The sequence below is a fragment of the Corapipo altera genome, unplaced genomic scaffold (assembly GCF_003945725.1).
Source record: "Corapipo altera isolate COAL_440 unplaced genomic scaffold, ASM394572v1 62, whole genome shotgun sequence".
NCBI lineage: Eukaryota > Metazoa > Chordata > Aves > Passeriformes > Pipridae > Corapipo > Corapipo altera.
The window spans coordinates 8,070,566-8,092,201 of record NW_020884894.1 but is presented as its reverse complement, the minus strand read 5'-3'; the positions used below and the strand labels follow the sequence as shown (position 1 = coordinate 8,092,201).

At 39.2% G+C, this 21,636-nt stretch overlaps 1 protein-coding gene across 2 annotated transcripts; it reads left to right on the top strand.

Moving 5' to 3' along the window:
* The first annotated feature begins 6,126 nt into the window (after nucleotides 1-6,126).
* On the top strand, nucleotides 6,127-21,382 carry BCO1 (beta-carotene oxygenase 1). Of its 2 annotated transcripts, XM_027646884.1 has the most exons (11): nucleotides 6,129-6,311; nucleotides 9,486-9,614; nucleotides 10,950-11,079; nucleotides 12,346-12,493; nucleotides 13,323-13,470; nucleotides 14,453-14,673; nucleotides 15,534-15,791; nucleotides 16,929-17,028; nucleotides 17,839-17,933; nucleotides 19,516-19,627; nucleotides 20,268-21,382. In XM_027646884.1, exons 1-11 carry the CDS (start codon nucleotides 6,236-6,238, stop codon nucleotides 20,438-20,440), a joined length of 1,590 nt encoding a protein of 529 aa, XP_027502685.1. In that variant the 5' UTR covers nucleotides 6,129-6,235; the 3' UTR covers nucleotides 20,441-21,382. The 2 variants fall into 2 exon arrangements, with proteins under 2 accessions (XP_027502686.1, XP_027502685.1); XM_027646885.1 differs by lacking the exon at nucleotides 19,516-19,627 and having other exon boundaries at nucleotides 6,127-6,311; nucleotides 20,268-20,405.
* Nucleotides 21,383-21,636: the final 254 nt, after the last annotated feature.

The window sequence follows — 21,636 nt, the reverse complement described above, 5'->3', positions numbered from 1 at the left end:
AATGATTTACTCCTGGTTTTCAAATGGATCCTTTGAGCTTTATTCACTTTTCGTTGTTGTTTTAAGTAGAAGCTCTCGAGGTGAAAGAAATCCAAAGCATATTTTGTTTTTGCAATGCTGTAAGAGTTATTAGGTGTTAAAAAAAATGGTGGCCTACACTGAGATTCTCTAAAGGAACCTTCTAGGTGCTGTTCAATGCTCCTGAAACTGAGTCCCTTAAAACCAGCTCAGTTTTGATGTCCCAGTCTCAAAGTACTCCTAATCCCCAATTTATTTCTTTTTAATCTAAGTTTATATATATAACTTACATGCTATTTAGAAAGTTTAACTGTATAAGCCAAAATTCTTAGGAGCCAGGAGATGAGCACACACAACTCTTATCTAACACGTGTAGGTGCAGTAGGATTCCCTTGACACCTCCTCAAATCAGCCTTTCATGCCCCAAATGAGGCATCAAGCCTAATTGCAATTTTTGAAAAGTACAAGCCTGAATTCTTGTTCAACACAATCAATAGCTCCATAGTTCAGGGCACCCTGAATCCAGCTGCACATTTCTCCATGACAACTGAAGCTGTCAGGACAACGCATCTCACTTATAAGACTTTTCTGTTTTTCTGAACTTTGGTGCCCCAGACCTGAGGAAAAATCAGATCCAGAGTTTCACTGGGCTAGCAGAGAGCTGGGTGTGCAGACAAGGGGGACAGGTATGGTGCCCCCACTGGCTTTGGGGTGGTCCTGTTCTGTACCCTAGTGCAGATTATCTACACCATGACAGCCTGAGAACCTCCCGTGATTCCAAAGGGCACTGCAGCTCTGCAGAAAAGCTCCACAACCCATAGTAGGGGCCAGAAAGTACTAGACTGAAGAATTAAGGAAGTGAAGAGCTGCCAGTGGGAAGGAATAAATCACACCCCCATTCATTTTGGCTGTTGTCCATTTGCCTTGAGGAAGAGCAAGTAAATTTACTCTCTATAAGTGGATATTACCATCTTTACATTCCTGAGTATTACTGAATGTAATGTATAGATTTTATCAGGAATAGAAATATATCTTTGTTCTATTAATTGAATAAACATAAGAATGGAAACCTGATTTACATTTCTTTGGCTTTAAGGTAGAAAAAAGACTATTTTTCAGGTTTATCATTAAGTTAAAATCATGAGTAGTCTATTTTACTGTGTCACATAAAGTTCTTCAGCGTGAAGAACATTATTACCTGAATAGGTAATAACTGAGTCCTGAGCAGACTGTCCAGAAAGGGATGGAGAAAAGCCCCTAGGGACACCTACACCTTCTATCTCCTCAACTGGCTTTAAAAATGCCCATCTCCCAATTAGTTTAAGAAGGTGGGTCACAATCAGCCTTCCTTCCTTCCTGCTCTCCTGTGCTGCTTGTCCTGATGGGGAGACCTGGTTATTTGCTGACTGAAAAGGGTTTGGCCTTGTTGTTGCTTCCACCGTTTAATTTTCCATGAGGCAACACACTGAACTTACCAGTGAGCCGTGCCAAGTTGCAATTTTGATGGTATCTTGTTTATAAAAACAGGGAAAACAATTCTTATCTCACATAGGGTGCAATAATTAAATTAGACGCTCATGCCTGGCAGGATGGGGTCAGGATAAAGATAAGCAGGATTACATTCAGGAGCTGTTGGGTTGGACATAATTTCTGTTTATAGGATGTGTATGGTTACCTTCTGGCACAAACATCCTCTGGATAAGTCCCTGAGGATCTTTTCCTTTGGAAGTATCTAGTACTGCCTTTGGTCTGTAGCTGGACTTTCCTCACCTGCCATACAGTTGATGCCTCAATGCCTGCCTCTTTCCCAGCTCATTCCCATTTGTTATTGCTTTCCACAGCAGAACTTTGACTAGTAGGAAAAGAGGGCTAAGTGTGCCCTGGAGTGAGCTGGAGTTATTGATGGCCAAGGTCAGCCTTGAGTTCAGCAGAAAGGAGCAGAACTACGTGAAGAACCTGATGACACCTCCTGTGTCCTTGTGATCATGTTTGACTAAGTGGCACAAATTATATGTGCCATTGCCTTAATATCTTAATTAGAGAACTGTTCAAACCATTAAAGGTGCCCTCGTTGAGTAAAACATTAAACTGCTGGACACAAATAGACTGAACTTTGCCTAGCACACACAGAGACACAAAAACAATTTGCTTGGATCTGAGTTTACAGGCATCACGACTTTCACTGGTGTCATCTGCCAACTCTCCATATTTCTGTAGATTGGAATTCTCCCTTTTCCACAAGCCATTCCAGCTTCCACCTCTTCTTTGGTTTATTTAATGTTGTTACACATTTTTTCTTCTGCCTGTTGTGAGCTATTTCTGAGCTTACAGGACATGAAATCAGAAAGAAAAAAGCTGTATTTCAAGAATTCATTAATAATATCTCTTATCAGTAGACGTCCAACACCTTAGAAAAGAGATGAGCTTAACAATCCCCATAATGAGAAGACTTGAGGTCCAGCAGCTTCACCATTTTTGTGTTAAGCCCTCTACACTCAGCTGCCACCTGACTAAAACCAGAAAGAAGCTCTTTAGAGTTTTAATTTATGTTCCCCCGAAGTTGTACAGGAGGCTACAAGGTAGGACAGTGTGTAGCAACATTAATTCTGTCCCTGCACGTGCCTGTGACCCCATTTCTACACCTTCAGTCCTGGAAGTGAATGCCAACCTTCATGTTGTCATTCTGCCCACTTGAGAACACAAGAGTGAACTGTATAATATCACATATTAAATCATGCAAATTGTCTTGGGATGTTGAAAGGTGCAGATAAGATTGTAGAAGCCTTACAGTGAGGAAGTTTATGTGGCTGTTTATTTGTTTTACTGTCTAGTGTTTAAGTATTTGGGCATGATGATCACTGGGCAGGCTCAGCTTAGTTGAAATCTAGTATGAGTAGGCCAGAAGTTCTGTGCCTAAGCACTTAAAGAGTTTTAACACTAAGTTACATTATACTTTTATTTTAATGAACAAATCAGAATTTGTGGTGATATGTGTTAAAACTACGACTGTATATAAAAGAATATAGTATTTTTATCAAAGAAATTGTGAAATCTCACAAAAATCTCCCCCCTCAAAAAAAAAAAAAAAATTAAAAATCTCATCAAGGACATTCAAATCTCACAAAAATAGTTCTTTTGGTCCAAACAATACTGATCAAAATAGTGTATGATCAAAACCATTTTGATCCAAATGCAATCTGGTCAAAATAATATATGGAAAGTATTGTTATTTAAATTTGAACAAACTATATTAGTCATTTGTGTTTGCAATTGTATTGGGACAGTGCAATAGATACATTCCTAAATAATCTGGTGGTAGTTTTGTGAAATGAGATCATGTCAGTAAAACAGTATTTAACAAAGATAAGAGCTTGCAGTCTCCAGCAGGCAAGATAGCAATCAGTGTGATTTCAGCAAGAACAACTCCTGAGTTCATATCAGGTTTGCTGTTGGAATTTTATTTGGTAGTAGGAGATAACAGTTGTAGTTGAAAGTTCTTAGCGGCGCTGAAAATTGTATTCGTCAAGTCAATTTGACCTTTGTTAATGGGCTTTAATTAGAACTCAGACTTTACAAGCAGAAGATTGAGATTAAAATAAATTAAGTATTATAAAGATAAGGAATTATATTGGTGTCTGAGTGATTTTTAAGGCAATGATTTGCTTCTTGTTAAGTGAACCAAAAGTACAAAGGTGGCACTCAGCAGTGACATCGTTGTACCAGAAATGTGGTTGACCAGCTTTGCTGTCCCTGGGAAGTACCACCAGACTGATGCTGGGCAGGGTAATTCTTTGCTCCAAAAATGTCTTCATGGCACTTTTAAAGTTCGGGAGAGAAGCTCAAGGCACACAGAGACTGGAGGGAAGTGAAAGTGAGAAAGAAGTGAAGAGGAAACAGCTTGTAGCCTTCACCGCAGTTCTTTAGAGCAGAAAGAAAGAGTGAAGCAAACCCACCCATGGTGGGGAGCTGATGATTTCAAAAATGTTGCCATGAGGGGTGAATAGAGAGACGAAACTGAAAAGAAAGGCTACATTTACTTGGGGGAAGTTTTATAGTCAAAGGGGTTTGCAACAAGAAGAAACCTTGTGAAATAATAAAATTAGAAAAGTCACCTGATCCACAGCTTCTGCTGGTGATAATTACATATAATTGTAAATCAGTGCTTTGATATTTCTCCATTTCAATGTAAAAAGGGGGGAATGACACAGTTGGCAAGAAAATTCATCTCTCCATACCTTACAAAACTGTTTATTTGTCATTCGTGTGAGGAAAACAACAACAAAAGTGTTTTGTTGGTAAATGAAGTATCTTTTACCAACAAGCAGGAAAAATGAACTCTGCAAAGCTTCCTTATTTAAGTTGTACAAAATATGAGACAACACTTCCAGGCATAGACATTTGAAATTAGACATTTGAAATTAGCTACCAAACACATTTAGATTGATTTCAGAAGCTGCTGGATATCTCTAGCTCCTTGTTCTTCCATCCAAACAACATTTAACAGGTTTCCAACTGTCTCATCTTGGCTGACCTTTAAACTACATGAACAGTCATGGTGGAGAAGGCAAAAGAGTTTTGAATTAATCTTTTTATTTCTTGCTTGCTCTATGGAAATCTTAATACCACTACAGATAAGACAACTCACAGGTCAGATAATGAAAACTGCAGCATTAAGAGCTGCACACAGCAATGGATGAGGATAATGAACACACTAAAGCAAAGCAGAACATTGTGGACAGAGAAAATGTCCTCATGGCTTAGGGAAAGTAGAGTTGGGCACCTCTGGTTTTTTGCCAGATCCTTTTCAGCCTCTAACACTGCTGAAAAATCCCTTACTTGACTTTGTGTATAAAGTAAGTCAACATCTCAATGCACACACACACACTCTTTCTCTCACACATATGCAAGTCCATATATGCACATATATAGTGTACATGTGCATTTATGTGCATGTATCTGCATATGTGGATTTTAGTGCCCTTCCTCTCCTACAGCCTTCTGGTTCATTCCTGCTGTTTATTAATATTCCTAATTCCAACAAAGATCTTATATTTTCTTTTTTAATCTCGTTTCTTATTTTGTTATCTCCCGCTTCTTCAGTGCTTTCCAAAGATGGACCAAGACATTGTCCTGCTGATCCCCTGGAGTGAAGGACAGGCAGTGGGTTAGGAGAACAATATATAATGAGTGTATCAGAGCAGTCTGTGGCACAAATTGTGTTTTGAATAAAATAAATATGTATATTTCTAAGAGCTCAGTCAGCTTTAAGAAGTGATGTTAAAACATTTTGGGAACAATGGTGATTTAGCTGACAAAATCAGATTTTAGGGTAACCCCATAGGAAATTGCATAATATATAATTGTGCAAAGAATCTCTTTATCCTTCATGGTCAATGGAGCCTATGATTTGCTCTGCAATCACATGCTTTATATTGAAATAATTCTCTTCCCAGAGGATTTTAAAATTAACAACATTGGACTCAGTTAAGTACCTTATCTAGAAACAAAAGCATGAAGTTAAAAATCTGCCTTAATTTAAATGAATCCTGCCATACTTTCAGAGTGGTTTCAGGTCACACATGGATGAATATGGTAGAGTGACTATTTGTGAAGAGATATCTAATTTGAAGATGTGCCACTCAGTTGACTCTGGAGCAGCTTGGATGTTAAGAAATACAGCCCATGACTGTTCAGTGATGATAATTTGTTAACTCATAGAATAGCCCAGTTCAAATCCACAGAACGAAAGCAAAGGATGATCCCCTGCTGTGAAGTGTTTGTCACTCCCAAAGAGCCAAAACCAGAACAGTGGTGAGATGTTTTTCTTCTCCTCTCGCTACCTGCCGAACAGGACAAGCACGCCTCGGCAGTGCCCATCATTTCCCTGGAAAGCCGCAGGGATGTTTTATCCACCCTGTCTGTGCCCTGGCTGTGCCTCAGCCCCATTCCCGGGAGCAAACGGGCGAGTTACGTTTTCCTCACTTCCCCTTTGAACCGGCGAAAGAGTTAATTTTCATGCGAACGTGCAAGAATTACGGTGTGTGTGCAAGGGATTAAAGATCAGCTATTATAAATTGGCAATCTATAAGCCACCGGCCACCGGCCCGCGTTGCACTTTGACCTTATCTTTATATGTAACAGGAAAAAGCTGTTCTGAGCCCAGACAGAGGGGGAACCACGGCGGCTGCCGGAGCGCCGGGCACAGCAGGGACCGGGAATGTCATCGGCGATGGAGGCACTGTACGGCAGGAACAAAGAAGAACACCCAGAGCCCATAAAGGCCGAGGTGCAGGGTAAGTGAAGGAAAATCTGTTCGAAAACGCGCCGCTGTTTTGGTGTTTTCCAACCCGTTAAAACTGCGACACTTGTTCACCCGAGGCAGCGCTGGAAAGGGAAACCGAGAGGGGGAGATAGGCGAGGGAGTTTTGTTTAAAGGACTGATCTCAGATAATGTTTGTGACCCTGCTGGGGGCTTCTTCTCACTTCGTGGGCGATTCTGTGTACTTTTCAAAAGTCTGTTTGAACAGGGCTCACTGAAGTTGGTGGTGAGGGACGAGAGCGGGATTTAAGCTCGGCCGCTCCCTCCCCCATGGCGCTGCCCAGGCTTTCGGTTTCTTTCTCTGAACTCTTCCCTCCCCTCCCTCTGTCCGCTCCCACTCTTCCCGGGCTCCTGGGGGGGCTCACGAAAATTCGGGCTCGTCGTCAAGTAGCCAAGCAGCAGGACTGGCTGCCCCCGGGGAGCGTTAAAAAGAGGGTTGAGAAGTTAATCCAGTAAAAACTGAGGAGTTTCCCTCAGCGGAAGTTTAAAGCGGCTCTCTAGGGAGGGACGCTTGACCAGCTTGTTATTTTTCCTGGTTTCTTTTACTTTACAGAAGATTTTTTTTTTTTTTGCTACAGCTGCTGAAGAGGTTTGTTGCCGAGAACCCCTGTTTAGTAAATCTCTGCTGTATTGTTTGCGATATGTAGTCCAAAAATGTAAGGAATCTTACACTGATAGTAAAGTCACTTCCCAACTTAAAACACTTCCCAACACTTGAAAAGATGACAATTAAAACTTGCACGACTTTGTTGTTATTCAGTTTGGTGGCTGAATAGGAAAAGGTTTTGTGTCAAGTCAGACGAAGTCCTTTGCTATAATGGCCTTTCAATTATTTTATGCCTTTATGGGTTTATGCCTTTCAATTATTTTTTCCCTCAAGATAACTACTTATTGAAACATTTGAAGTTGTTTGCAAACAAACCATTTATCAGATCTGATCTCTATTATGCAATAGTTTATTTGAACAAAGACTGCATATTTCAGAAAATAAAGTTATGTATATGAAATATTCCTATATATAAAATTTCATCGCTAAAGAAAACTCGTAGAGAACCTTGACCTCTTTAAATATTTTGCTAGTCCTGAGCTCTGCCACTATTTTGGCTCCTTGTTACTCAATATGTACACTGTAAATATAAACACCTACTTTTAACATCAGCTGCAATTTAACCCATGCTCTCCATGGAAGCCATGTACAGGCATGTCTGAGACTCTGTTGCTACAATAGTTAATAAATATCCAAATATTTGAGGGTCCTGTGTCACTGTTGTGTCCTCACCTGGTAGGGAAAAGAATAAAGTCCAGATTTTTAAAGGAATATAACACTTTAGGATGCTGACTAGTACCAAGTGTGATTTACTAAGTGATTGGTACCAAGTGTGAAATGGTTAATTCCCACTAAGATGAATTTTCATCTGAAAACCTTACTAGCTGACCCTTTGCTCCATGTTTTCCACACTGAAAATATACCAGAAACTACACTGGACTGCTCCAGAAGTTTCAGAAGCTGTATTAAATCCACAGTGCCTTAAAAAGAAGATCCTCTTTTCCCCCTGTTTATCTCTTCCAGCAAAATTATTTTATTGGCCTGTCCTGAAACTTTTTGAGCATCATTACTCTAATACACAGGAATAATCTCCAAACAAAATTTTTAGCCCTAATAGCTGCAAAATGTTGCCTGAATTGCCCATAATATGGGAGAAATAGCAAAGCTTCAACCTGCTATTGCCAGATAACAGAAAGTATAGAAAGGGAAGTGGCAAGAAGAGAAACATTTGTATTTTAGGCACGTAAAAAGACTCAACTTGTTCAGCAGTTAATATTCAGTAGTCAACCAAATGAAAATCATGGATTTATTTTGAATATATACTTTCTTAAGTTCATAATGCTATTCTCTCTGAAGGATTTTTTTTCTTTTGCTAACTGGTGATTTCTTCACTGTCTTCCCACCAGCTATTTTTAGTTACTCAGGTTTTGTGCAATAACCTGTATTATGGGTTAAACCATGTTCATCATACACAAAAAAAGTACTATAATTGTTGCTTTGGAACTTCTTGTGTTAGAGAGGGAAGTAAGATTTGGTTTTTCAGGGTCTTTTAGGGACAAAAAAAAAAAAAAAAAAATTCTTCATCTTTTGTGTCAACAATTTTTTATCTTCCTCATGTATTCCAGAACTGTGACCCTAATGAAGTTATGCCCTAACGATGGGTGATGGCTGCACAGTCCCTGGAATTGTTCAAGGCCAGGCTGGATGGGGCTTTGAGCAACCTGGTCTAGGGGAAGGTGCCCCTGCCCAAGGCAGAGGGGTGGAACTAAATAATCTTTAAGGTTCCTTCCAACCCAAACTATTCTATGAATCTGTGATTCTAACTGTGTGGAGAAGCAGTATGTAATTTTAAATGTTCCCTCAGGAGGCATACACAAAGAGAAACAAGTGAGGCTTTTCATTTAATATCTGTCATGTTTTTGTTCATCTCTTTAATCCCAATGACATTCTTTAATTGTTGTCATTCTGTGAGTCAAATGGTAGGTAATATTTTTCTTGCAGAGATTTGATGAAGAACATTTCTGATTGAAAGCTCAACAGTACTTACATATTTTCAGTATAATATTCCTACACTTTATTTGTGTACAAAGCACCACATTATGACTAATGTCACAGAAGCACTCCCAAAATGACACTACATTATGCTGTGTAATTTAATTAATGGGATTTTTACTGGAATTAATTTAGCCTGAAGTCTAAATTGATATACTGAAGGCCAATGCAAGTCATCTAACCCATAAAATACATTTGTTTCTGATAAGCTCTAGCTTTTCCTGGCACGAATAAAAGGATTGAAATGTATCTCTGTAAAATCTGAGTGCAGCAAATAAAGGTCCAACTTTATTTGCTTCCTGATAATTAACAAATTACATTCCAGCAATCTCATCTTCTTATAGTAATCTCATATAGCAATAGTCAGAATGTTATGTTTTTGAGCAGAGGAAATTTTAGTGAACCCAAACTCCAACATAATTGTATGATACTGCAAATCTTAACACACCGGTAGTCTGACTATATGAAACCTTGGTCCTTAGGAAAACTGTCCTGGAACAGGCTCCTCACCTAAATGAATGGATACTGGTAACTCCTTTCTGTTTATAGGTCAGCTGCCCACTTGGTTGCAAGGGATCCTTCTCCGGAATGGCCCAGGGATGCACACCATAGGGGACAGCAAGTACAACCACTGGTTTGATGGCTTGGCTCTGCTGCACAGCTTTACCTTTAAAAATGGTGAGTTGTTGCACATCACACTAAAAACAGCTCCACCCCCCATATTTTGGTGCCTTACGTTGCTAATTCTGTTTGGAGCTGGATTAGAGTGTTTGAGGTTTTTTCTGCGGCGTGGCTTGTGTGGGAACTGCTGTGGGGAAAGTCTTTCCAAGCACCCTCCCACCTCCCTGTCTGCAGCAGGAGTGTCTCTGCAGGGCTGTTATCAGGGAGATGTTACATTATCCTTTTTTCGAGAGTGCCAAAGTTCAGTGATGACAGCACAAAACCAGCTCTGGGCAGGTCACTGCAGGGCAGCCTTTCCCTTCCACCCAGAGCAAGAAAACCTCTGCTGTTTTAAAATGGATCAGCCCTGTAATATCTGGAGATTTTCTGTTGTGGATGAACAACCTAATTTCAGGGAAGACTAACATTCCCCTTTGGGGATTTGGTTGCAGCTATAACAGCTGCCAGCAGAGTAACTGGGCCACTGTGTCACTTCACACATCAAACCTCAGGTATATTTGACACCCCTACAGTCCATCCTCCTGCTTGTCATCTTTATGGGGGAAAACAGGCAGCTCCTCTATCCTAACCAATTGCATCTTTTTGTTTTCAGTTAGAGCATTTTTCATTCATTCAGCTGTTTTACAGTGTGAGGCAGGATGGTTTACACCTAGATTCTTGTGGCAAAAAGTATGTGTCTATAAAAAAAAATGGGATTTACTCCTGCCATCCTCCAATCCTAGTGTTCACTATTTAGTTTTCATTTCTGTGATTGGAAGCATTTAATGCATTTAATGCAACTGCAGGATCTCCTTGCCTGTCCAGATCTATATCCTTAACAAAATAACCTATAAAGAAATGTTTTGGGGTTTTTTTAAATTGCCAGTATGTTTTAATTATCTAAAACAAACAGAGCTCACTTAGTTCAAGTGTAGGGGGCCATTAAATATTTTAGGGCAGACATTGATTCCTTCCAGCAATTTGTTACTCTCTCATAATTAGATTTTGCCAAAACAGGAGATTTATCACACCCATACATGGATTGTATAATTAATCATTTTTGCACAGAGCATTTTATTTTACTGGAACAATTTATCCAAATCCCTCCTTTCCCCTCAGAAGTCCCCCAGTACTGCCCAAAAGTGTTGGGACTCAGGGAATCTTGACAAATTGCTACCAATCTCAGCAGCCACAAAGCCTTTCAAAACAGGGAGTTAGGGGCATGGTTGGTTTTGTTCCAAACTATTGTTGAGTAAAGGACAGCTACTTGAGAAACTTGGGCTTTACCTAATTTGCTAATTTTCTGAAGAACTAAGTCTAAAATGTGATGGAAACCTGTTTGTTGTTCTTCAGGTGAAGTTTACTACAGAAGTAAATACCTCCGAAGCGACACCTACAACTGCAACATAGAAGCAAACAGAATCGTGGTGTCTGAGTTTGGCACTATGGCTTATCCAGATCCGTGTAAAAACATATTTGCCAAGTAAGCAACGCTTTCCCCAGCAAGATTCTTCTGTTTACTTCTCTCCCTGTTTACCCTGACGCATCTGGACAGTAATAAAATTGGTTCGGCAAATTTACAGTTGCTAAATATTGAGAAGGCCTCTGTGGATTAGTCTAAGGCAAACACTGTAAATTGATTTTGTCACCAATGTTGCCTGGTTTGTTCACTCAGCACAAACAGATTCTGTAAAAAACAAACATTTTCTTTCTCGAGTGTTTTACAAAACTTAGGATACTGTAAGGGGAGAAGCAGCAAGAGAGGAAAAGATCACAGAATCACAGAATATGCTGAGTTGGAAGGGGCCCACAAGGGTCATCAAGCCCAACCCTTAGCCCTGCCCAGGACTAAGAGATGGGGATGGAATTAATGCAAAGTCTATTCAACAAAAAGAAGAGAAGCATCAATAACTGCAAAAAATCAGAAAAGCTTTTTGATTCAAGCTGAGAGGCAAGGTGTGAGCCATCATGTTATCCTTGGTCCTGTAAGATTGGCTGTAGGTATTCCCTAACAAATGCCAATAGCTCACCCCTCTCTACTTCCTGGCTGAACCTCAAACATCATATTTGGTAAGAAAACATGCAGGAACAGTTCTTGCAGAACAGCTGATATGTTGCAAGTCGTTCCCCTGAGATCAGATGATTTTCTTCCCTCTTCCAGCACTAATAGAGTAACTGGCATTTTAAGTTCAAAAGGGATATAAGCAACTTTGTCTTGGCTTCCAGGGACTATGATAAAATCCTACACTTATAAGAAAAACTTTGGAGCCCATGTGTGAAGTTTGATCTTTGAAGTCATAATTGTGATATGGGATAACACTGGGAACAAAAATATTCCTTCAGGGAGTATATGACTATCTGTTTATGAAGGCATACACTGAAAAACCTTCCAGCTTTTAGGTAGGAACTCCTAGGCCAAATTTTCCCAAGGTAGGCACAGGAGAGTGTGTAATTAGCCCATCCTGCTAAAGCAGAGCTGACAGCAGGAATGGGCCTGGATGCCCATTTGTGCATGGAAAAACATATGCTTGCATGTCCTTAACCCTCCCCAGGCCAAGGGCATTGGAGAAGTCCATCTCCTTTGCTTTTCCACCCTTTCCACTGAGGCAGTGTGGGAGCTGCCAGGAGAGGGCACAGCAAGGAGAGACAGCCCCAGGTCACACTGCCCGGGTGACTTGTGCTCTGTGCAGGGGAAAGCAGCTCCAGCTTCCAGCTCTAATGAACCCACTGGGAATCTCCCTCTGTACAGGGCATTCTGCTATTTGTCTCACACCATTCCTGAGTTCACAGACAACTGCCTGATCAACATTATGAAAGCTGGGGATGATTTTTATGCTACCAGCGAGACCAACTTCATCAGGAAAATTAATCCACAGACTCTGGAGACGTTGGACAAGGTATAAACCTCTGCCTGTCCTCTTAGTTCCTTGTCTGCTAGTGATTAAAGTTTCAGGCTGACTGATAAGGATCCTTGAACACATGCAGGACACAAAATATTTCTCTTCTACTGTTGCCTTACTTTTGAAATCATGGCAAAGTGAAATAGTGAAGGTACCAGATCTTTCAAGGACTCCTGAAATCAAATTTAAATCCCATGAGGTTTGGGAAAAGCGGGGCTTTGGGCAAGGTTGCAGGAATAATAGCACAATCACATGATTATTTTGGATGATTGCCATTATTATGTATCTCAGTTATAAAATTATTTACATAATTATCAAGTCAGTAGGTCAGTTATATGACTACTTTTCAAGAACCTTATGCAAGATATTACTTAATTATCAAAATGGAACCTTGATATATGGAAATATACAATGAAGTTTTTTCTAGCACGCAGTACAGTTTGAGTACAACTTCCAAAATTTAAATCAAACAGAAATCTTTTTGCTCCAGCAGGTCGCCAGACCCACAGCCCTGTTAAATAAACTGATTCCAGGGTGAAATGGGAATTCACACAGGAATTTCTTTAGCTGATCCTCCCCTGGTGTTATGTGGCTGCAGGGGAGGGGTGACTGTAATTCAGATTCTGTAACTTAGTTTTAGCCTTGAATTAGGAAATGATTTGACACAAGCCATTTGGTTTAAATATTTAAATTTCAAGGTCGTTTGAAAATGAGGTGCCAATAAAAGGCTGCCAGTGTTAAAAAGCTGATGGATTTGTGGTGTTAGCTGAGATCAATTTTAATTCTCTTACACTTCTCTCAGACCTCTTATTGTATCATTTTCCAGGTTGATTACAGCAAATACGTAGCTGTAAATGTGACAACTTCTCACCCACACTATGACAGTGCTGGAAATATTCTCAACATGGGCACTTCAATAGTTGATAAAGGGAAGACAAAATATGTTCTATTTAAGATTCCTTCCTCTGTGCCAGGTAAGATATGTCTTTAATTGGTATTTTCTAGAAACTTGTTAGCAATTTCTTTTCTTCTGAGGGTAAGGAGGAGTGATACAGCTCATCTAGCAACCAGTGGTGTTAATTTTCATAATTTCAACTTATTGTGAACTTCATGTTAACTGCTTAGCCTGTCTGGGCATGTGCTCTTACAAAGGTCCATCTTGAGTACTGTGTAAACAGGGTATTTCAGTAGGAAGGACCTTACTTTCAGATGAAGATTTGAAAAACAATTTTCTCTATAGGGCTGTATATATAATTGGAAGTTGAAAAATTTTAATTTCTTTGTAAACGAAAATTCTCACAAAATGCTGATACTGTGATGATAGGGAAGCAAATAATACTTAATGTAGAGCAAATTCTTCTTTAGCCTGGCCTACAATGGGCCTTGCTGAAACACCATCCTTTGTTCACAGAGCAAATCCCTTACTTTATTTCCTTCAAATAATATTTTGTGTGTGTGTGGTGTTGTTTAAAATCAGCTGCTGACAGGATGCCTGTCCCTTGCTGAACAATCAAGAGGCCTCCAAGAGCTGCAAGATCAGTTTGTAATTTCTGGCTGGGGCTCAAACAAAGTCAATATAAGTCAAGCAGGAACATCTCCTTAGCAGTTAAAAAATATAGGGACATTTGAACTCCTTTTTAAAAGCTACTGATTTAAGTAAACACCTTTCTCCTCTATACTGGAAATTCTGAAGGCAGTAACCAGTGGAACCAAATCCCAAGACAAGGGGCTCTGCCTGAATGGATCTGGCATTGTGATTTCACTGTGTTGCTTCACTGGGATGCAAACTTCTATGTTAATTATACAGTAGTAAACAAACCACTTTCTTAACAGGAAAATGCAACTAAAACTGAGAGGAACCCGTTCTTCTATGCGTGGGAGAAACCCAAGCACAGGTTTGAATAGGAACTTACTATAAATATATTTTTATTTTTGACCATTTTTGTTTATGTTCAGAACAAGAAAAGAAGAAATCTTGTTTCAAACACCTGGAAGTGGTTTGCTCCATCCCTTCTCGCTCTCTGCTCCACCCCAGCTACTACCACAGCTTTGGAATCACAGAAAATTACATCATCTTTGTAGAGCAGCCCTTCAGGCTGGATATTGTCAAAATGGCAACTGCTTACATCCGAGGGGTGACCTGGGCTTCCTGCCTTGCCTTCAATAAGGATGACAAGGTATTTTTCCTGTTGCTGAGCAAGGGAGTCAGGCAGGCCAGTGACCTCTTCCATGCTGTTCTGTTGTCATCTGGTTCATTAATTTCAGGAGTCCCTCATTTTTTTAAACCCTTGGCTTTCACGTTGCACTGTTTTGTTTAGAAGTTGTCTTTTTTTGAATACTATCTCCCATGTCCAGAAACTTCACAAATAAATATGCTGAAGCTCTTGAGAAAGAGGGTAGTTTAGAAAGTAGGTACTGTTAGAAATATTGTGTTCCAGCAGAGAAATTCCAGCCTGTACCACCATCTGAGACACATCCAGTTGCTCCTGGCCCAAACAAAATGCTGTGGATTAGATCTACTCTGGGGGCATTGCATGTGATAGAACCAAATTGGTGGAGCAGCCTGCACTGAACAAAAGGAGAGTCTTTCACTGTGGCAACTGAGGGAAAAAACCTGTTTTCTGAGGACCATGTTTCCACTTATTGATGCTCTGGCCATCAATAAATGGGACTTGCTGGGGTACAGAGCATCAGCACAGAGCAGTACAGAGACCCTCGACCAAGGCAGATTTATTTAACTTGAAAAGAGAGCAGGGGATTTTCTAGATTTTACTGGAAAATTTCAATCCTCAGCCTAGCCCAAAAGTAATTTGCAATAGTAAAAGGAGCTTAAAGCTCTTCCACACTCATTTTATTCCAGTATTTTTTGGTCTTCAGGTTGGAACCTCTTGTCTCCCAGCAGCAAACCCCGAGCTCTTACTGTGCTTCAGTAGACAGAGAGTGATTAGAATGGTGATGGTTACCATTAGAAAACAATTTTCTAAATAGCTATTTGCTGACTATGAACAGTTTTCAATAATGTTTTTTTATCTTTCAGACTTGGTTTCACTTTGTAGACAGGAAGACTAAAAAAGAAGTGTCCACCAAGTTTTATACTGATGCCATGGTGTTTTTCCACCATGTAAATGCTTATGAAGAGGATGGCCACATTATTTTTGATATTATTTCCTATACAGACAATAGCTTATATGACATGTTCTATTTAAAAAACATGAATAAAGACTTTGAAGAGAACACCAAGCTCACCTCCATCCCAACCTGCAAACGATTTGTTGTTCCTCTGCAGTTTGACAAGGTAGAAAGAAAATGGCTGTTTAATGTGTTCTTTGATCAGTACTTTAAAATGGATCAGTGTGATCAATGGGTGAATTACTAGTTGCCAGCCTTTATGTGCAAATTTCTGATTCTGGGATACACAAAATGGGCAGGAGGTTTGTTTTGTATATGTATTGTGAGAAATGGCAGCAAACATCTGGACACTGTTACGTGGATCCAGGTGCTGACACCATCCCTTGTGGGAGTACAGGGCTATTGGGAACATGGCATTCTCTTACCAGGGAGATTATTTGTTAAATGCCATCAAATGCAAGCAGATATATCACCTTGGCTGCTGGCTGCAAGGGCATGTGTGAGGTTTTTCACAATCTGTTTACTGCACTTTACTGGAAGCCTCCATTTAATACACACACGCTCCCATCCACTGCAGTGGTTTTATTAAAGTAAGAAGATTTCATTTAAGTGTGAGATACACCAGGAAGAGAAAAGATTTTATCTTTCAGTTTAATTTAAAACATCATTTTACATCATTGTTTGCCCAGAAGATCTTATACTGCCCAGCAACTTGGGCAAGTTTCTGCCTGATACTTTTGGAATGGATATTACTTTTTCTTTCTACATCCTGGAATCTTGCTGCTTTGTTCATGTTTCAGAAACAGCTCTGCAGCACTGACAAAGGATGTGTTGGATCACACCAGCTGTTCAAACTACCCTGTGCAACCTTAAGAATTCAGCAGTAGCACACTGAAGAGTGTATTACACCTATTTTTGCACTTGATTTTTAGCAGGTGCAAAAACCTAACATTGGTGACTTCTAGTGGGAATTTGATACCCAATTCTTTGAAACCTGTCTTCACTCATTTAATTCACAAATTTGTTGTACTTTTGGAACATAGCCAAATGTATCTAAACCTTTCTAAGGACTCAGTGTGATTCAAAGTGATTATTCTATGATATATTAAAATACTGAGTATAACAAGATTTCTCATGAAAACCTCACAATGTTACAAGATAAACACCATAAGAAGGATCTTCTTGAAAGTTGATTATTTGTTTACTCCCGACATTGTTTATGTTAATATCAAACACGATGATAAATCTAAATTAGAAGCATTTCCTTACAGACACAAGGGTTTTCAGTGTATATTTCTTTCAGGATGCTGGAGTAGGTTCTAATTTAGTCACACTTCCCTCTACTGCAACTGCTGTAAAGGAGAAAGATGGGATCTACTGCCAACCTGAAATACTGTGTGAAGGTGAGACATAACCATTATACAGGTCTCAAATACATTCTCCTACACACACAGAAGGGCATTCTAATAATGCCTGAGAGCTGTTCATATATGGAAAATCTTTATAAAGCAAAGGGAAATGACACTTTTAATGAACATGCTTAGTGTAGATATTGACAGTATATGTTTTTCTTCTTTACTGCCTTCCTCTGGGTCTATCCAGTAATACATGACCCTGAACATTTAAATGCCTGATGTTACATCAGTTTTGTGTTAATACAGGATCCCAAGTCTGATCTCACATCTATTAATAGGGCTTGCAAATCTACCTGTTACAAGAGTCATTTTAGTTAAATGGGTCTGTTATAAATAGTACCTTCAGTTTTTACTGTATTTTATAATGTTTGCCTTGCAAAGCAGATTTTTAACCTTTTTTCAGGGAATAATAACAGGAATATGCAAATAGTATATATTTACCTAAAGTGAAAGTAATGTCTTAAAATGGTAGCCTCCAGTTTATCTCAGTTGTTCAGGTCATGTATTTATGAAGAAAGAAAAAAACCCACACCGAAAAAAACCTTCATAAATTCCAGTATAATGAATCCCTAAGAATGAAATATCATCAGTTTTTGAACTAACAACCCTGGCTTAATTATATTAACACCCATCTTCTGCTTCTTAGAAATTCAGACATACAAACTCTATGCAACATCTTTATTCAACAGTGTCAGGGTTTTCCACAGGGCAAAACTTCCTGAAGATTGCTATATGCAAATGTACATTTCAGTTATTTTTCTTTTCTTGTTCCTAACTCTTGAACTTTATTTTACCCAGGGATAGAACTGCCTCGCATCAACTATGACTATAATGGCAAAAAACACAAGTATATCTTTGCAACGGAAGTGCAGTGGAGTCCAGTTCCTACAAAGGTATAATTAACATTTACAAAGTCAGTGTTTTCCCATTTGTGGGTCATTCACATGCAAAGAAACACGAAAAGCCTGAATTCTTAGGAGGGTAAGCTCATGTTGTACCATTTCCCTGATAAAGTATTAATAAACTCAGGCTTCTTTCTCCAGGTTTCTATTCCCACAAAGACTCTTGAATAGTTACTGAGACCCTCAGTTTTCTGCTCTATTGGGCTGAACCTTCTGTAATGTGCCAAGAGCTACAAAGGAGGGAGTAGGAAGAAGTACTGATAGATGTACATATTTAATACTTTTTTACCTTTTCAAAACCTAACTAAAAAAAATAAGATATTGCAATGCTACCTAATAGACTTTAAATATTAAAACAATATCTAATTTTTCAGAAAGCTTTATATTTTATTGGCTGGTTCTCTCTTAGAGGGTAGCAAATGCTTTGTTTACCTGTGCATGATGCCAACTTTTCAGGAGACAGCTATTAGTGTTAATCTTTGAAGGTAAAAATATTATACAGACAAACTCACTCTTTACAATTCTTGTTCTGTGACCAAGGCAGCACAAATTAAGGTCACTGTTGGTTCTTGTATATAATTACCACAACTGATTACAAAATAAAGCTGGATTTCTGCATGATGCAAGAAAATTTATTGCAGCATATCTGACAGAAGCTCAAACAAATCTGCAAGTTTGTGATTTCCAGTGTAGATAATCCCTGATTGACTTAAACATAACAAAAGACGCTGTTAGGAGATTTTGTTTTTTACATCAGTTGCACTTTAATGAATGCAAGCACAACAACCACCACATATAATCCACATATAATCCAATATAATAAGGTAAAGTCTGTCAGTGAAATTGCTGTAATCTTGAAGTTAGATGAGAGAATTCTTCCAAATTCTTCCTCCACTAATCAGAATAGTTTCACTTTTGTGTAAACATATTTTTTGGCTTAAGATCAAAAGGGAAAAGAATAGAACTGCATCTGTGTAGGTAGAGAAGAGGCCTTAATGGAATTGAACTGAAAATGCCAGGCATCCCCTCTGGCAATTGGTTTGGCCACTCAGTGAGATGAAAATCCACACTCTGCTCCTTCAGTAAATTCCAGTGTCTGCCCCTCTGGTTTAATCTTTACCCCTCACTATGAATAGCCTTGGTTCTGGCATAGGTACCCTACTGCACAATAGAAGGCCTTGAGAAATAGGGAAAATAATTCACAGGATTAGAAAATGTTTTCTGCTCTACTGCAGAATCTCAGTGAATTGGCACAAGGACTTAAATGTTCTGGGCCCTGGACTCTGTAGAGTGAGGGCATTATTTACACTGAAGATCTCATGATCTGTTAGTATTTGTAAACTATAAATAGAACATGCAATCGTAATCTAAATTAAAAGAACGTTGTGTGATTATGCAGCCACTAAATACGACTCCAAAATGTAACATTTTCCAGGTGTTTCCTTCTTGTGCCTTGTTGCTCCTTAACCCTTAGCATTGGTGCCCCCTGCCAGCTGTGTGTTCACATTGTACCTTTGGAAAAAGCTACTGTTGGGGTCACTGACATTTTTCTTTTCTGGTCACAACAATTTAGATTGCAAAATTTAATACCCAGACAAAGGAAATGCTCCACTGGGGAGGGGAGGACTGCTGGCCATCAGAGCCCATCTTTGTTCCCAGCCCTGATGCAAGAGAAGAGGATGACGGTAAAATAACGACACAACATTCTGAAAGCTGGGGTTACATGAGTTTTGTATTAAATCTTACAAGTTTCATTGTTCTTAGTCAAGAAAGCTGGGTTCATGCTTCCACTGGGAGATTAAAATTAGCACCAGCCATTTTATTCCTGCAGACAGAAAACCAAAGTAACAATAGACCAAAATCAGCTTCGTAATGTCTCAACGGAGCCATAAACAATAAAACCAATGCTTAGGATTTTCCAGAGAGCCACTCAGAGATGGATTTATCAACAGTGGGAAGTCAGTGATGTTACCAGTGAGAACTAGTGGCACTGCAAGTATTCCTGTAATGTCCATCCAGTTCTGTTCTCAGCTGAGCCCTTGCAAAGGCAAATGGCAAACAGCTGAAAGGATGAGCCCCAAAAATACCAGGAACAGTTTGGTGTTGGTTTGCTTGTTTTCCTTCCCAATGAACTGCAGGCAGACCAGCAGAAAGCACAGAAGAGAAGCATCCATTAGTTCTTGAGACTCTCAGTAAAGTACTCGATCTAGTAAAGCACTTAGTGTTCTAAAACTCGCAGGAAATAAGAATTGTTTCCTGACAGTGTTATCTTTCCTGCTTGCTGTAACTATTATATGCTTCTAATTCTTCATTTGTACATCACAGGTGTTGTTCTGACCTGTGTTGTGAGGACTGATCCAGAGAAAGCACCCTTCCTACTTGTCTTGGATGCTAAAACATTCACAGAATTGGGACGAGCCACAGTAGATGTAAAAATGCATCTGGACCTGCATGGAATGTTTATACCAGAGCAAGATTTGAAGACTGAGACTGAATAAAATGCTGTTTGTCTTATTGCACAGACCAAGACAACCTTCTGCTGAATATCCTTCAGGAACAACCTTCTCTTATGACAAGAAATGACTAATTATAATCTCTTCAATATCTATATATAATCTCTTATAAGAGATAGCAATGACTTTTGTTACAAATTCTTATATGCACAACTGGTCTATCACTATTCCAAAAGAAGAATTATGAGTACGAAGTGCTAATGTTTTATACAACTCACGGGGCAGGGAATAGGAGACAAAGGTAGCAAGAAATGTTTTATTTGAGCAGGCTCAAGCTTTGTGAGGCAATGAAGTACTGTATTTATAGGGTGACGCATGGCATGAGTCACAGATGGCTGCAGGTCATGGAACTTCCATGGACTGTTGCAAGACTGCAGCTGACAATGAAAGTTGTCTCCTGCCAGAAGAACCTCATGTTAAACTATCTACTATATTCATAATTCATGACAGTGTATTCTCTTGGTGCTTGATTTCTTAAATTCCACCATAACCAAAGTATTACGTTGAGGTGCTACATTTTTCTTATCCAGAAACCACAATACTGCAGCTTTGCTAGTCCTTTCATGGGGTATTTCTCACTTTTATGTTGACAAAACCAAGTAACTTTATTGAAATAGAATATATATTTTTATGTATCATTCAATTATACTTTCGTGATACTCAGTCTTAAGCACTTTGTATTTAAATCAGTTTTCCCTGAGGACAATATCTGACATGTCACGTAACTAGATGATTACGTTGTGTAAAAGATAAAAAAGAATTGTAGTATTTATTAATATTGCTACTTGTGTCTGTTAATAACAGTATGTATGTGAATGAGGGCAGTGTATTTCTAGCAGAACTCAATACACAGGAACAACAAACTGTTTAGGGAAAGAGTGAAAGATCTAATCTAGGTCTCATCTGAACCACACAGAAGCTGAAACTATATACAAGCTGATGTTGCCAGAGCTGAGCATTTGCTTTATGTCTGCTTAGGAGCATCCATATTCTCACATGGGTTTATCATTGCCTGTACCTGATGCTTCCCAATAAAAGTGCCCAACTCTCACTAACAGGCACAATTAAAAAGTACATTTCAACATCAAGTTCATAAAGTGCCAAGTACAGTGGGACCGGTTTTTGTTACAGGAATGGCATTTCCTAATCCCCTGAGTGTATTTCTGTTTCCCTGTTCAGGG

What these genes read in the sequence shown, in the direction of transcription:
- BCO1 (XM_027646884.1), top strand. Translation starts at nt 6,236, where the DNA reads ATGTCATCGGCGATGGAGGCACTGTACGGCAGGAACAAAGAAGAACAC. An exon ending in ACCTGAAATACTGTGTGAAG is followed by an intron (nt 17,029 to 17,838) that starts GTGAGACATAAC and finishes TATTTTACCCAG; the next exon opens with GGATAGAACTGCCTCGCATC. An exon ending in TGCAAGAGAAGAGGATGACG is followed by an intron (nt 19,628 to 20,267) that starts GTAAAATAACGA and finishes TGTACATCACAG; the next exon opens with GTGTTGTTCTGACCTGTGTT.